This window comes from Nicotiana tabacum, chromosome 10 (assembly GCF_000715075.1).
Source record: "Nicotiana tabacum cultivar K326 chromosome 10, ASM71507v2, whole genome shotgun sequence".
Classification (NCBI taxonomy): Eukaryota; Viridiplantae; Streptophyta; class Magnoliopsida; order Solanales; family Solanaceae; genus Nicotiana; species Nicotiana tabacum.
The window spans coordinates 60,125,878-60,138,086 of record NC_134089.1 but is presented as its reverse complement, the minus strand read 5'-3'; the positions used below and the strand labels follow the sequence as shown (position 1 = coordinate 60,138,086).

The following is a 12,209-nucleotide window of genomic DNA, read 5'->3' as shown; positions in this document are numbered from 1 at the left end:
CGCACAGAAAGGCATCGCGTCCGCGCGTCTCCAGCGCGGACCGCGCAGAAATGACCGCGGCCGCGCTGGTGTCTGCAACACCTGAACCTGCATTTTCTTAAGTCCAAGACCTCCCGGGCCCCATTCAAAACTCACCCGAGCCCTCGGGGCTCCAAACCAAACATGCACACAACCTTAAAAACATCTTACGGACTTACTCGTGCGATCAAATCGCCAAAATAACATCATATACATAGGATCAAGCCTCAAACACATGATTTTCTTTTCTTCAACTTTCATAACTCATATTCTCCATTTTTAGTCCAAAACACGTCATATGACGTCCGTTTTTAGCCAAACTTTACAGATAGTGCTTAACACATATTTAAGACTTGTACCGGGTGTCGGAACTAAAATACGAGCCCGATACCTATATTTTCTAACTCCTTTTCATTTCAAATTTTCATATCAAATTTCAGAAAAACAATTTCTTTCAAAAATTCATTTCTCGGGCTTGGGACCTCAGAATTTGATTCCGGGCACACGCCCAAGTCCCATATTTTCTATGGACCCTCCGGGACCGTCGAATCACCGGTCCGGGTCCGTTTACCCAAAATGTTGACCGAAGTCAACATTATGCATATTAATACCAAAATTCATCAAATGTTTCACATAATTCACATATTCTAACATCAAAACTTTGCAGCTACGCGCCCGAACTGTGCACGCCAATCGAGGCAACTAAAGGCGAGGTTTTCAAGGCCTCAAAAGCACGGAACAAGGAAGAACTACGGTGATGACCCTTCTGGTCGTCACATCAAACAAATAACGTACGCATGTCTGATATTGTCCATGAAGTCTAAAGATATCAGATCTACAAGTACTTCTAGGGATACCTTTAATAAAGGATTATAAATCCTTTGAATATACATAATAAGATATGATGAAGAAGTAAAAGAAAAAGGTAGACAACTCAAAGCAATCATTTTTGCTAACTCCTCACGATCCTTTATTTTATCGTATTTCATAAGTCCTCCAGTACTAGGGTTTAGAGTTCCTTGATTTTTATCTAAATCAAAGCCCCATTCTATAGGATGAGTAATTCTCATATGTCTACTAAGTGTTCCAGTCCTCCCTAATTGTCCTCCATCTTATGTTTAAAATCATCTTTACAAAGCTTGCATCTAAATCTATTAGTATTTTCTATTTCGTCAAAAAATTTCCAAACCTTGCTTCTTTTTCTCCGATTAGTATTCGGGGCCACAGGTAGTCTACTACTACCACCACGACTACCATCCCTACTACCAACTCCAACACTACTAGGTGTAAGTGGTGTCTCATCTTCATCTTCTAATTCATTATCTTCTATATTGAAATCTTCATGTAATTGTTCATAATCTATATTATTATCAGGTGATGTTTCAAAAACATGTGTAAAATCATTTAAATTACTACTAGATGTTGAACTAGTACCTCTTTTTCTATTTTCCCAATTACCCCGATTAGAATCCTTATTACAAACTCTTTTTGCAGCATTAAACATATTGTAAAAATTTAACTACTAGCAAAAATTAAATATCCAAATAAAATAGTAAATAAGAGAAAGAGTTAGAGGGAATGCACCGAATTCCGCAATAAATTGAACACTTGATGATTTTTGCAACTCCAATGTTACCACAAAGAAACATCAATTGTTCAAAGTTTGAAATTCAAACTTCAAATAATAAATAATACGATAAATTAAATTTCAAAAAAAATGAGAGCCAAATAGTTGATTACAATTTAGGTGAAGAATGAGAGAATAATAATTGAAAATTTGAGTTTGAGAAATGAGAGATGAGTGAAGAAATGAAGAAGGGGGTGTATTTAAAGTTTTTAAAGGTCTAAATTAGTAATTACTAAAAGTGTTATTTTTTAAACAAAACCCAAAAAAGGGCTATTCTTGCAATCAACCCGTTGGGTAATGACCAAATTTGAAGGTGACTGTTGGCAACGGTCATATGACATTAAAAAGATCAAAAAATAGCCGTTGAACCGGTCCGGGCAGGGCCAGGCCGGTTAACCGGTTCAATAGTATTATTCATTGACCGGGTTTGACCAGTTCAGCTAAACGATTTTTTTTATACGGACCAACCCCGCTAACCCCCTAACCCAGCCTACTCGGCCCCCTAACTACCGGTCCGGGCCCGTCCGGGTTACAACCGATTTGGGTCGGCCTGAAAATAGGTCAACCCAACCCGCTATACAGTTATATAATTTTATGATCATTTTACAAAGAATTCGGTTGCAGATTTTTCAGATTAATTACGAAATTGTCACTAACTTCGTATTTAAAAATCTGCATTGTTTTCACATATTGAAACCAACATATCTCCTTTATTATAAGGTCAAATGGAGTGATTCAAAAGTCTAAATTCAATGAAATTTCACAAAGAATCCATTGGAGGCATCAAAAGCAAGTTTTGGAATCATTTGACACATAAAACGAGGCAGAACAGTTGGGCAAAAATACTTAATATCGAATATTCGTTCATTTGGTCATATTTTGAGTTGGGGAGCCCGAATTTGGATAATTGTTTGAGACGATTTTCACCATAGGGATTGAGGTAAATGTTCTATACTCGATTTTGGTTATATTTCATGAATCTATCTTCGTTTTTGGCATTTGATTGATGATTTCAAAGTGAAATTTGGGGTTTTGTCTAAAAATTTATAAAGTGAATTTTTGAGTTTTGAACATCGATTCGAAGTCGGATTTGAGTGAAACTAGTATGATTGGACTCGTAATTATATGACTTGTCAGATTTTCTAAGTTTTGTCAGGTTTCGAGGTGCAAGCATGGGTTTGACGTTTTATTCAATTTTGTTATTTTGATTAAAGATTCGTCCTTTATCGATTGAGTTTGTTTTCTTTGGCATTATTTGATGTATTTAAGTTGCTTTGGGCTAGTTTCGAGCCGTTCGGAAGTCGGTATGCGCAGGATGGCATTTTTTGAGCATCGTTTGGCTTACTGGGTAATAGATTTGGCTTGTTCGAGGTAAGTAACACTTCTAAATTTGGTGTTGAGGGTATGAGATCCCAAATTACGTGTTATGTATTTGGTGTTGAGGTGACGCAGATGCTAGGTGATGGGCATGCACCGTTTGAATTGTGACTCTGTTATTTATGTGGTACTGTGTAGTTACTTGATCTTATCTGTAACCATGAAATCTCTATGTACTAGAGCTATTGAGTTGTGATCCATGTTAGAAACCATGTCTAGACTACATCCTTATTTTGTTGGGACCCACTGAGGTCATATTGTTGTTGAGTTATTTATTTGAATTGCAATTTCATATTCAATCATGTTCATTCATTTCATATCATATCTTAGTCTCTGCTACTATTTTTTAATACATCATATAATCATTTTTTGGCTAGTTTCATGACATTATGAGCCCGAGAGACTGCAGAGATTGATGACTGAATGAGGACGGGGGCCTGAGTGTGAGTGATATTATGGGATCAGGCTGTATATCGCAACATGTTATATTAATTTATGTCTAGACCTGGCTTATTATGGCATTTGGGCTGAAGGAGCCCATCCAGAGTTTGTACACCCCCCCCCCAGTGAGCACGGTTTATTTATATTGAGGGATAGACACTACTGAAAAATTGGTCTACAGCAACGGTTGAAAAACCGTACCCACAGACTGCCAAACCGTTGCCATAGGGATATTGGAACGGTTTAAAGACTGTCACATCAGCCGGCGTACCCATAGGCCTGCTGGAACGGTTCTTGCAACGGTTTGCATCGCCATGACAATAGATACGTCTATCGCAACGGTTTTCCCTTTCTCTATTGGAACAATTATTTTTTTCAATTGGAACTGTTCAAAACCGTTACTGTATTGTTTATACAACGGTTTTTAACTGGTACCGTATTATTTAAAGCAACACTTATGTAAGCTATTGCTACGGTTATGTTGGATATAGCCACGGTTTCTTTAGGCTATCGTAACAGTTATATTTGTATTTGGAACAGTTTATGGGACCTATTGCAACGGTTTACATTGTCTACTGGAACGCCATGTATGTCCTATTGCAACAGTTCTGGTAGGCTATTGTATCAGTTCAGTTAAAACCAAAATATAGCACATGTTATAAATAAATATTTATACATATAATAAATTATAATAACACTAAAATTTAAATACATCATAAAATAAAACTATTAATAATACAAAATTATCCATCAAGCAAATAATATCCATAAAGCAAATGTTCTACCCCATGAGTGCATAAGTTTAGTACATTTCAAGAGAGTAAATAAGTTTCAAAAATGTTGGTAACAAAAGATTCCTAGAACATTCATCTATAACAATACAAAATTCATTTCAAGTAAGGTCTAGTTCTTTATCGTCTTCATCATCCATTTCTTGATCTACTCCACCTACAAAAGAGGATAAGTAAAGTTATAACCCTTTAACATAATCCGGTCTAAGAATACTCAAGCATTTAACTGTTTTCGATCTTCTTTTAGTAATCCAACGTATTCATCTCAACAAACTATACGCAACATTATAACAATCTAATATTATCACCAAGGACCAAGACTTTCAAACTATCAAGCTATGATGGCAAAGTAAAGAATAATGTATAAGAAACATAATTACAAAACCAGCACGAAACATCAACTACCTTAAATATCTCTATCAACAAAACCACACATGTAACATGCCTAGCTGCTCAGAGAACACAACTACCTTTTGTCTTTTTCTTTTATTGAGAAATATGTTGTATATTACCTTTTGAGTAAACAACATGTATATGCAAATTAGCTTAGCTATCCATGACAAAGAAAATGAATCAACACGGATATGTTAAAAAAATGAAAGGAATTGAAGATAAAGAAGAAAAAGAATGTGTGGCCATCACAGAGTTAAATGATTATCTTTTGCAAGTGAGTTGATAGGTAATTTATGCTGAATGAAAATAAAATCATTGAACCTATTCGTAATGCGAAAGACTACTACCATGAAGTAAGAAAACTGACGAAGCTGGGAGGATCACTTTAATTTGATTTTTTAAAAATAAAGAAAGCCAAACGCGAAAAAGCCAACTCAAGTATATATTATCCAAACGCCTGCTTAATCAGTCATGAACTATATTACCAAATAAAATCATAGAGCAAAGAGGTAACGTTTACTTAACTTGAAATTAAAGAGGATCTACAGCTTAGGAAAATTAGGAGACAAAATAAGGGTGGTCGTTCCTCCTATGGCAACACATGCTTCATCACTCCTCAATTATTATGTTTCTCCATTCCTTGCAAACATGACACTCAACATATATATATACACACAATAAGCTAAGCTCTTACATACTACTATAATTTTTTCAGAAGTTAAAATCGAACACAATATAAAATGATAATGGAACAACAACAATAGCATGACAGGTAGCACATCTCATCAGGAAGATCAAAGACCTAGGAGTTCATGGGAACTTTGTCTTTCAGCATTGCTACAGAGAAGTCATTCCATAACTTTGTCTTAAGCATCAACCTATCTGTCTATTCCAATTTAAATTCTCAAAGTTCTACTATCATAGAACTGTCAGTATTACTCGGGTATTATTACTATATATACGAGACCACTTGGCACTTAAGAAATAATATACTCCTACTAAATAGAAAAAGGATATTATCATATCCACTCTTCCTTGAACCAAAGCAAAATCCCAAGCAAGGAAGGAGGAGAAGAAGAAATAGAAGAAGATGTATAACATTTGGTACGTAGTGACCTTGAGTGTTACTACCAGCATATGGTCGACTGTTTAGTTGAATAGTAGTTTGTTGTGCAGAGGAAGCATCTACAAGTGAACGTGCACTGAACCTTAACATATCAGGATCAAGTCGCAAATCTGGGTTCAGACGTTGAAATCGTGCGATGACGTTCATTGTAATATTTTGTTCCATAGCATCCTTTTGTTCGTTCAACTTTTCATGCATTCTTTGTTGCATCCTCTCTTCTATTTCCTCTATTTTCTGCTGCATCCTCTCATCAGCATCTAAAGAAGATCCAAGAATCCCTTTTTGCCCTTTTAACAAAGTCTTGGTAACCCCTCTTCCGTACAATCTCACACGAACTGGATGTTCAGGTCCCATTCGAACATCTACTGGCCTATTCTCCATTCGAAATTCTTCATTCTCATAGGCTTTGAAGTGGTTTGTCTTCAATTGACTCTCATACTTTCTCCAAGCACTACAAACTGATTCAAAAATCCATTGTTTCGCCTCGCCAGGAATGTCATATTTTTCCTACAAATTTAGTGAAATTGGGTTAGTGTAAGAAATAAGAAATATCATCCATGTTTATTGGATATTGGGAACTTCATACCTTGATATATTTCCACATATCATCTTTTGTGTCTAGTTTCCTCCAATTAAATACATTAAGAGGACAAAAAGTCTCACTCCTTGCCAATGTGCCGAGGAAGCTATCCAACTCTTGTACAACTTCTTTAGTAGGACCAACGGGTTGATTATACTCATTTAGAGTGATTATTTTACGATCCTTTCTACCATGAACACTTGGCATTTGAGTACGACCTCTTTTTCTTTTTGGCGAGGAGGGGCCTGCAATAGTACAAAGCAAAGATAATCATTAATCACTAATTTTAGTTAATTTTATGATTAAAATTTATATATATATTTGCCTTATTCCTCAATTTGTTCAATTTCTTCATGATTGGTAGAACCATCAGATCGTCCATGTACTCCCTGTGATGCAGGAGTAATGGAATCCATATTCGCTTGTTGCACTTGTTCATGTACTCTTTGTGCTGCTGAAGAGGTGGAATTCCGTGTCATTTGTTGCACTTGTTCTTGCAATTGAGATCCTAATTCTGATTGTCGTTCTTCATTTGCATTTGACCTTATATTCAAGACTCTTTTTGTTGTCAACAATGAAAGCTTTTGGTTTCGCAAAGATGGAGGTAATCCAGCTTATGATTGGCGTTCCTCATTTTCATTTGACCTTGTAGCTTGAAAGGTTCTTTTTGTTGTCAACGACGAAACCCTTTGATTTCGCAAAGATGCAAGTGATCCCGCTGGAATGCGGTTGGAGTTTTTCTTATTTTTGCTTGAGCACCCTTCATGATTCATGACTATTCAAATATTGTTCAGATTCTGAAAAGCAAACACAATATAGGTTAGCAAAACCAACAACAAAAAAATAGGTAAATAGATTTGGTCACAAACTACTGCCCCTTTATGATAATTTGCCCCTTTAGAAGTCAAACAATGATTATTCTATAGTCTATTCAATGAAAATACAACAGAAAAAGATAAACAAGAAGCTGACAAACTGATAGAAAGAAATTACAAACAACAGAAAAGGAAAAACAAGAGCTGAAGAAATTACTTACTTGCACAAGTTTCAACAGGAAGGAGCTGTTGGGTATTCTCTGTAGCAGCAGCGGAGGGCATCAACAGGAAAGCTGGAGTCTTTTTCAGAACAACAACATGTGGACTGAAGATGTCTATCACAAACAACAAAGGCTTCAATGGTTGAAACATTGAGAAAAGTGTTATCAGATAAACTTTAGGCATTTCCAAACGATGCATGCCAATATACAAGAAGAAATTTAGGAATTTATAATAAAAACAAACATAATCAGGACTGCATATGAATGTGATATATAAAGCAACAGTCCATATAAAGTAACAGATACAAACTTCAAAGATACATGTTCAAAATTAGTTGATAGAATTGCTAGGAAGACTAACACAACAATGAACATATTTGCTAGGCATTTAAATTGTATACTAGGAATAGTTGCTTCTGTTGGGCCTTAGTATTAATGACTTTTTCAGGTTTAATCCATCTTTCGTTGTTTCTGTCACTTCCTAAGTCTGCAATTTAAAGTACAAAAGCAATTATGTTGCAACATGAAAAATCTAGACCTGAAGCAGCATCAGGAAAATATTTTCTACCTAGAACCTTCTACAATATATCTAAGGTACATGATACCTGCCCATATGCATTTAGCGGAAAAACAGACTCACTGTTCAAAAGCTTCTTGCTTACATAAAACACCATTACAAGTGAATCTGCAAGTACTATGTTGTTTAGGAAAGCCATGCACATCAATTGTTAGGAAAGCCGTGCACATCAATTGTTCTAACATGACTCACTGAGAAGTAAGTTCAGAAAAGAAATACACAGAAGAACCATCTCTTACATAACCACAGATCAGAAAAGGAATATACAGAACTATGTCTCATACATAATCACATAATGTTGAAGCTTCGCATGCATGCTAACAAGCATATGCAATTATAGAATTCCACATGACCTTCGATACAGTGAGAAGTACACAACCTGTCAAGTCTGTCTGTCCCAGCTAACAACAATATCTTTGGAACGGGAGATGACAAAAACTTTTCTGAAAGGCCTTCTACCAATGTAGAACACTAAGCATTTTGCAAACAATTCAATGATTGAAGGCCACTTCAATAATAACTCAAAGTAAGTACATCAATAGTACTGATGCCAGCATGGTTGGATCACAAATTTATGTAGGTAACTAGATAAATCAGCCATAAAAGAGCAAGAATGCAAATCCCAAGACTAAAAAATAGAATCAATAATGTAGCATGGATGGATCACAAATTTGATATTATACCTCAAAATGTAGCACAGCTAAACTAGAAGAGGACATTGGAGATCCCAAATCCTCTTTTATCAACTCTTTTATCTACCTCAAAATGTAGCACTACTAAAAGGGAAATGCCTCTTTTATCAACTCTAACAAATCGGAGAAAGCCACATTACTCAACCCATACAAGGATTTAAGCAAGTACAATCGAATAGTGAAACTCAGTTTACTGAAATTTTCACACCCCGAATATAACTTTTGTTTTCCTTCCTCCAGCAATTTCAAAAACTTCTTTGCATCTTCAGATAGTCTTTCCCCAACTCCTTCTTCATCCCCTGCCTGACCCTCTATATTTCTAAATGTATCATGAAGTAGTCCATCAATATCGTCCCGCATAGTAGAACCTTCATCATCATTGCTTGGATGAGGTGTATTTCTCGAGGAAAAGCCTTCCCCGTGGAAAACCCATTTGGTATAACCATAAACAAATCCATGAACAACCAAATGATCCTCCACCACATTTCTATAATACCAATAGCGATTCATGCACTTTTTGCAAGGTGCATAATATTTCATTTCCTTGGGCGGCTCGTTCAAATGCCTTATCAAGAAAATCATTCACTCCACGGATATACTCATCCGTCCATCTCAGGAGATTCATGTAACTTTTATCACCATTATCCATAGATATCCTATACGATAAAAGTAAATCAACAAAACTAACCAAAAAACCAAAAGCATATTAATTTGACATTGACCACTGCTTTTAAGGGTGAAACTCAGAAAGTCACAAACACTAAAGCAATTTAAGACCTTTAAAAGTTAACTTCTTAAAAATCATCTCTTACAATATGAATATGAAAGATGTGATTAAGTTATTATACTTTTCAAAGAATGTGTAGAGTCATGTTTAAACAATAAAAACCATTAAGTTCCTTGTGGATGTCAAGTAAGCAGTTAGAATATGTATATCTTCAGAAAATTGCAGTCAAGGAAAACACTTTTTTACCACACTTTTTGTTTCAGAGAAGATTACACAAGAAAAACCAGTTACTTTTAAAGCTCCTAGAGGTGAATTTCCTAGACTCAGCTCTTGTTGGAAGAAAAATCCCAACTAAGAGCTTACGAGTCGTCATTGGTTTTTGACTGTTTGACTAGTAATATTTATCAGTCACCAGAGATGGTACACATCTTGTTCTCTAGAATTGAATAGAATGAGCGAGATATTTGATTCATCTACTTTAACAATTTTCTTTTGCAAATCCACTGTATATCCATCTGTTTGGTTTTAACTTTTAACAAAGAATTGAAAGGTATTTTCATAAACTAAGGGTGATTACTCTATACAATGTGGAACAAATTCAATCTGAATATTTACAAATTTGATGAGAAGTAGATGTTTGGTTTACAACAGACTACTACAGTGTTATACTCAGCAACCAAATAAAAGGATACCCATATTCTAGTACACCATGATGTAGACACAATAAGTTGGATACATTTCGAGGTTACAAAGAATCTAAGTTTCTGCAATATTTCAAATGAAATAGTGCAAGGGTTACATATAACACTACTGCAAGTTAGAAAGCGTGGGAAACATGAGATTTTCACGTTGCTATTCCCTTCAAAAATATAAATTTATCACAAATAATGTGTTTGAACTATTAAGTTTTGTGGAGAAGCTATAGCTACAATGTGATTCCAAAAAGAACACATCCAAAATCAAAAATTTCAACTATCAAAGGAGATGCCATTTGGAGTTCCATGGTTGCATAATAAAAATGGATCAAAACACAAATACGATCACCTAATCGGCACCAAAAATCACTTTTAAACACAAAACCCAAAAGGCTACAACATGAATTAAGAATCCTTTTGCCAAAAACTAAAAAAAACACAGTAAAACGTATAGAATTGGTAATAAAAATAGTAAAAATGACCAAAAGAATTAAGAAAATTACCAGGCTATGGTGATTTGGGCTTCTCTAATTCGAGCACAAATTTGATTTTAGAATTTGGGGATTTGGGGAAGGAGTGCCGGAGAAGCAACTGTCCTTGAAGAAGTGCCGAAAAATCGACGGAAGTGTCTTTCAGATTTTCCGGAAAGACCCCGATTGTCCTCACGATTTTGGTCTTGGGAACTCTAGGGTTTGATGATTATGGAGGTCTAATGAAGAGGTATTTGATGAAACTCAGCCATTAATCTTACATTCGACAAAGATGCAAAAAGAAAAGAGATTAGAGAGGGGATTTTTGGTGTATCGACGAGGGGAATTTGGGTGTTCGACGATGGGAGTTTGGATATAGTACTGGGGAGTAGTTTTGGGTATATCCATGGGCGGAGGGGTTTTTGTATTAAATTAGTTAAAAAAAATAAAATACAGGTCACTTAATTAATTAGCTTGGCGGGCTATTAAATTTTTAGCGGAAAAAATGAGAGGGAATGAATAACCGTTCCCATAGCAATTTTTTCCCCAAAACTGTTGCCATATACATGTCTATTGGGACGGTTCACAAATCCGTTGCGAAACAAAACTCTATGGCAATGGTTTTGTTACATTTGCAACGGTTTGATGTCAATAATGTGCTGATAGCACCCAAATTCTATTGTAACGGTTTCAACCGTTACTATATCTGATCTATGGCAACGGTACAAACCGTTTCCAAAACAACTATTCCCATAGGCCCATTTTCTGGTAGTGGGATCTTCCTTGGGAATGGATCTTGCCCGAAGCATTTATATTTGGGGATGGATATTCCCCGGGTTGCATTGGCCTTATACAGTACTGAGTGACTGACTCTCAGTTGCTATGTATATACTGAGGATGGATCTTCCCTTGGCTGGATTGCCATATACAGTACTGAGTGACTGAGCATGTTGAGTTGTTAAGCATGATTAATGGAAAGTGTGAGACACTAAGATTGAGTACTCTGAGAGTGTGAGTACATGAGTTCATCTCTAAGATACATTATATTTGACATGCACACTTGGAATATAGGCATAGACATGCATTTTCCTCATGTTGTATGGTATCACGACATTCATGACTTCTCACACATTGATATATAAGCATAGAGTTCTATTTTCCTCATGCTATTTGAAAATGAAATATTTACCTGTTGAAAGCTTTGGGAAAAATTACAGTTTTCAAACTTACTCATATTTTTGGTGATTTCGGTAAAATATTTGAGTTTTCACTGATATACTTGAAAAGCAGACCTATTTTTTGGAACTGTGAACGAGTCGAGCATTTTATCTCTGAGTTACTTCTTTTATTACTTTCATTATGTTGTTATGAAATGTTGTTGACTATTGGTATTGGACTCCGACCTATGTTACAGCTTTTCACTACTTTCAACCTTAGGTTAGGTTTTTTACTTATTGAGTACATGAGGATGGTTGTACTTATACTACACTTCTGCACCTTGCGTGCAGATGTTGGCTGCTGATGTTGATGTCATCGATGAGAGCTAGAATTGAAGACGTACCTACATTCTGATTGTAGATGCCTCTTGTTTATGGTAGCCTTAGATTCATAAAATTTTATTATGTATATTTCGAACAGATGATGTATTTATTTTATACC

At 35.6% G+C, this 12,209-nt stretch overlaps 1 protein-coding gene across 5 annotated transcripts; it reads right to left on the bottom strand.

Annotated features, from left to right (window-relative positions):
* Nucleotides 1-4,166: 4,166 nt before the first annotated feature.
* Nucleotides 4,167-10,958, bottom strand: LOC107814148 (uncharacterized). Of its 5 annotated transcripts, none has more exons than XM_016639494.2 (7): nt 10,584-10,958; nt 8,650-9,314; nt 7,390-7,503; nt 6,679-7,150; nt 6,360-6,598; nt 5,764-6,280; nt 4,167-4,411 (listed from the first exon to the last, which is right to left on the bottom strand). In XM_016639494.2, exons 5-7 carry the CDS (start codon nt 6,558-6,560, stop codon nt 4,356-4,358), a joined length of 774 nt encoding a protein of 257 aa, XP_016494980.1. In that variant the 5' UTR covers nt 6,561-6,598; nt 6,679-7,150; nt 7,390-7,503; nt 8,650-9,314; nt 10,584-10,958; the 3' UTR covers nt 4,167-4,355. The 5 variants fall into 5 exon arrangements, with proteins under 5 accessions (XP_016494980.1, XP_016494981.1, XP_016494977.1 ...); XM_016639495.2 differs by having other exon boundaries at nt 5,779-6,280; XM_016639491.2 differs by lacking the exon at nt 4,167-4,411 and having other exon boundaries at nt 5,433-6,280.
* Nucleotides 10,959-12,209: the final 1,251 nt, after the last annotated feature.

What these genes read in the sequence shown, in the direction of transcription:
- LOC107814148 (XM_016639491.2), bottom strand. Translation starts at nt 6,560, where the DNA reads ATGCCAAGTGTTCATGGTAGAAAGGATCGTAAAATAATCACTCTAAAT. An exon ending in ATATGTGGAAATATATCAAG is followed by an intron (nt 6,281 to 6,359) that starts GTATGAAGTTCC and finishes CTAAATTTGTAG; the next exon opens with GAAAAATATGACATTCCTGG.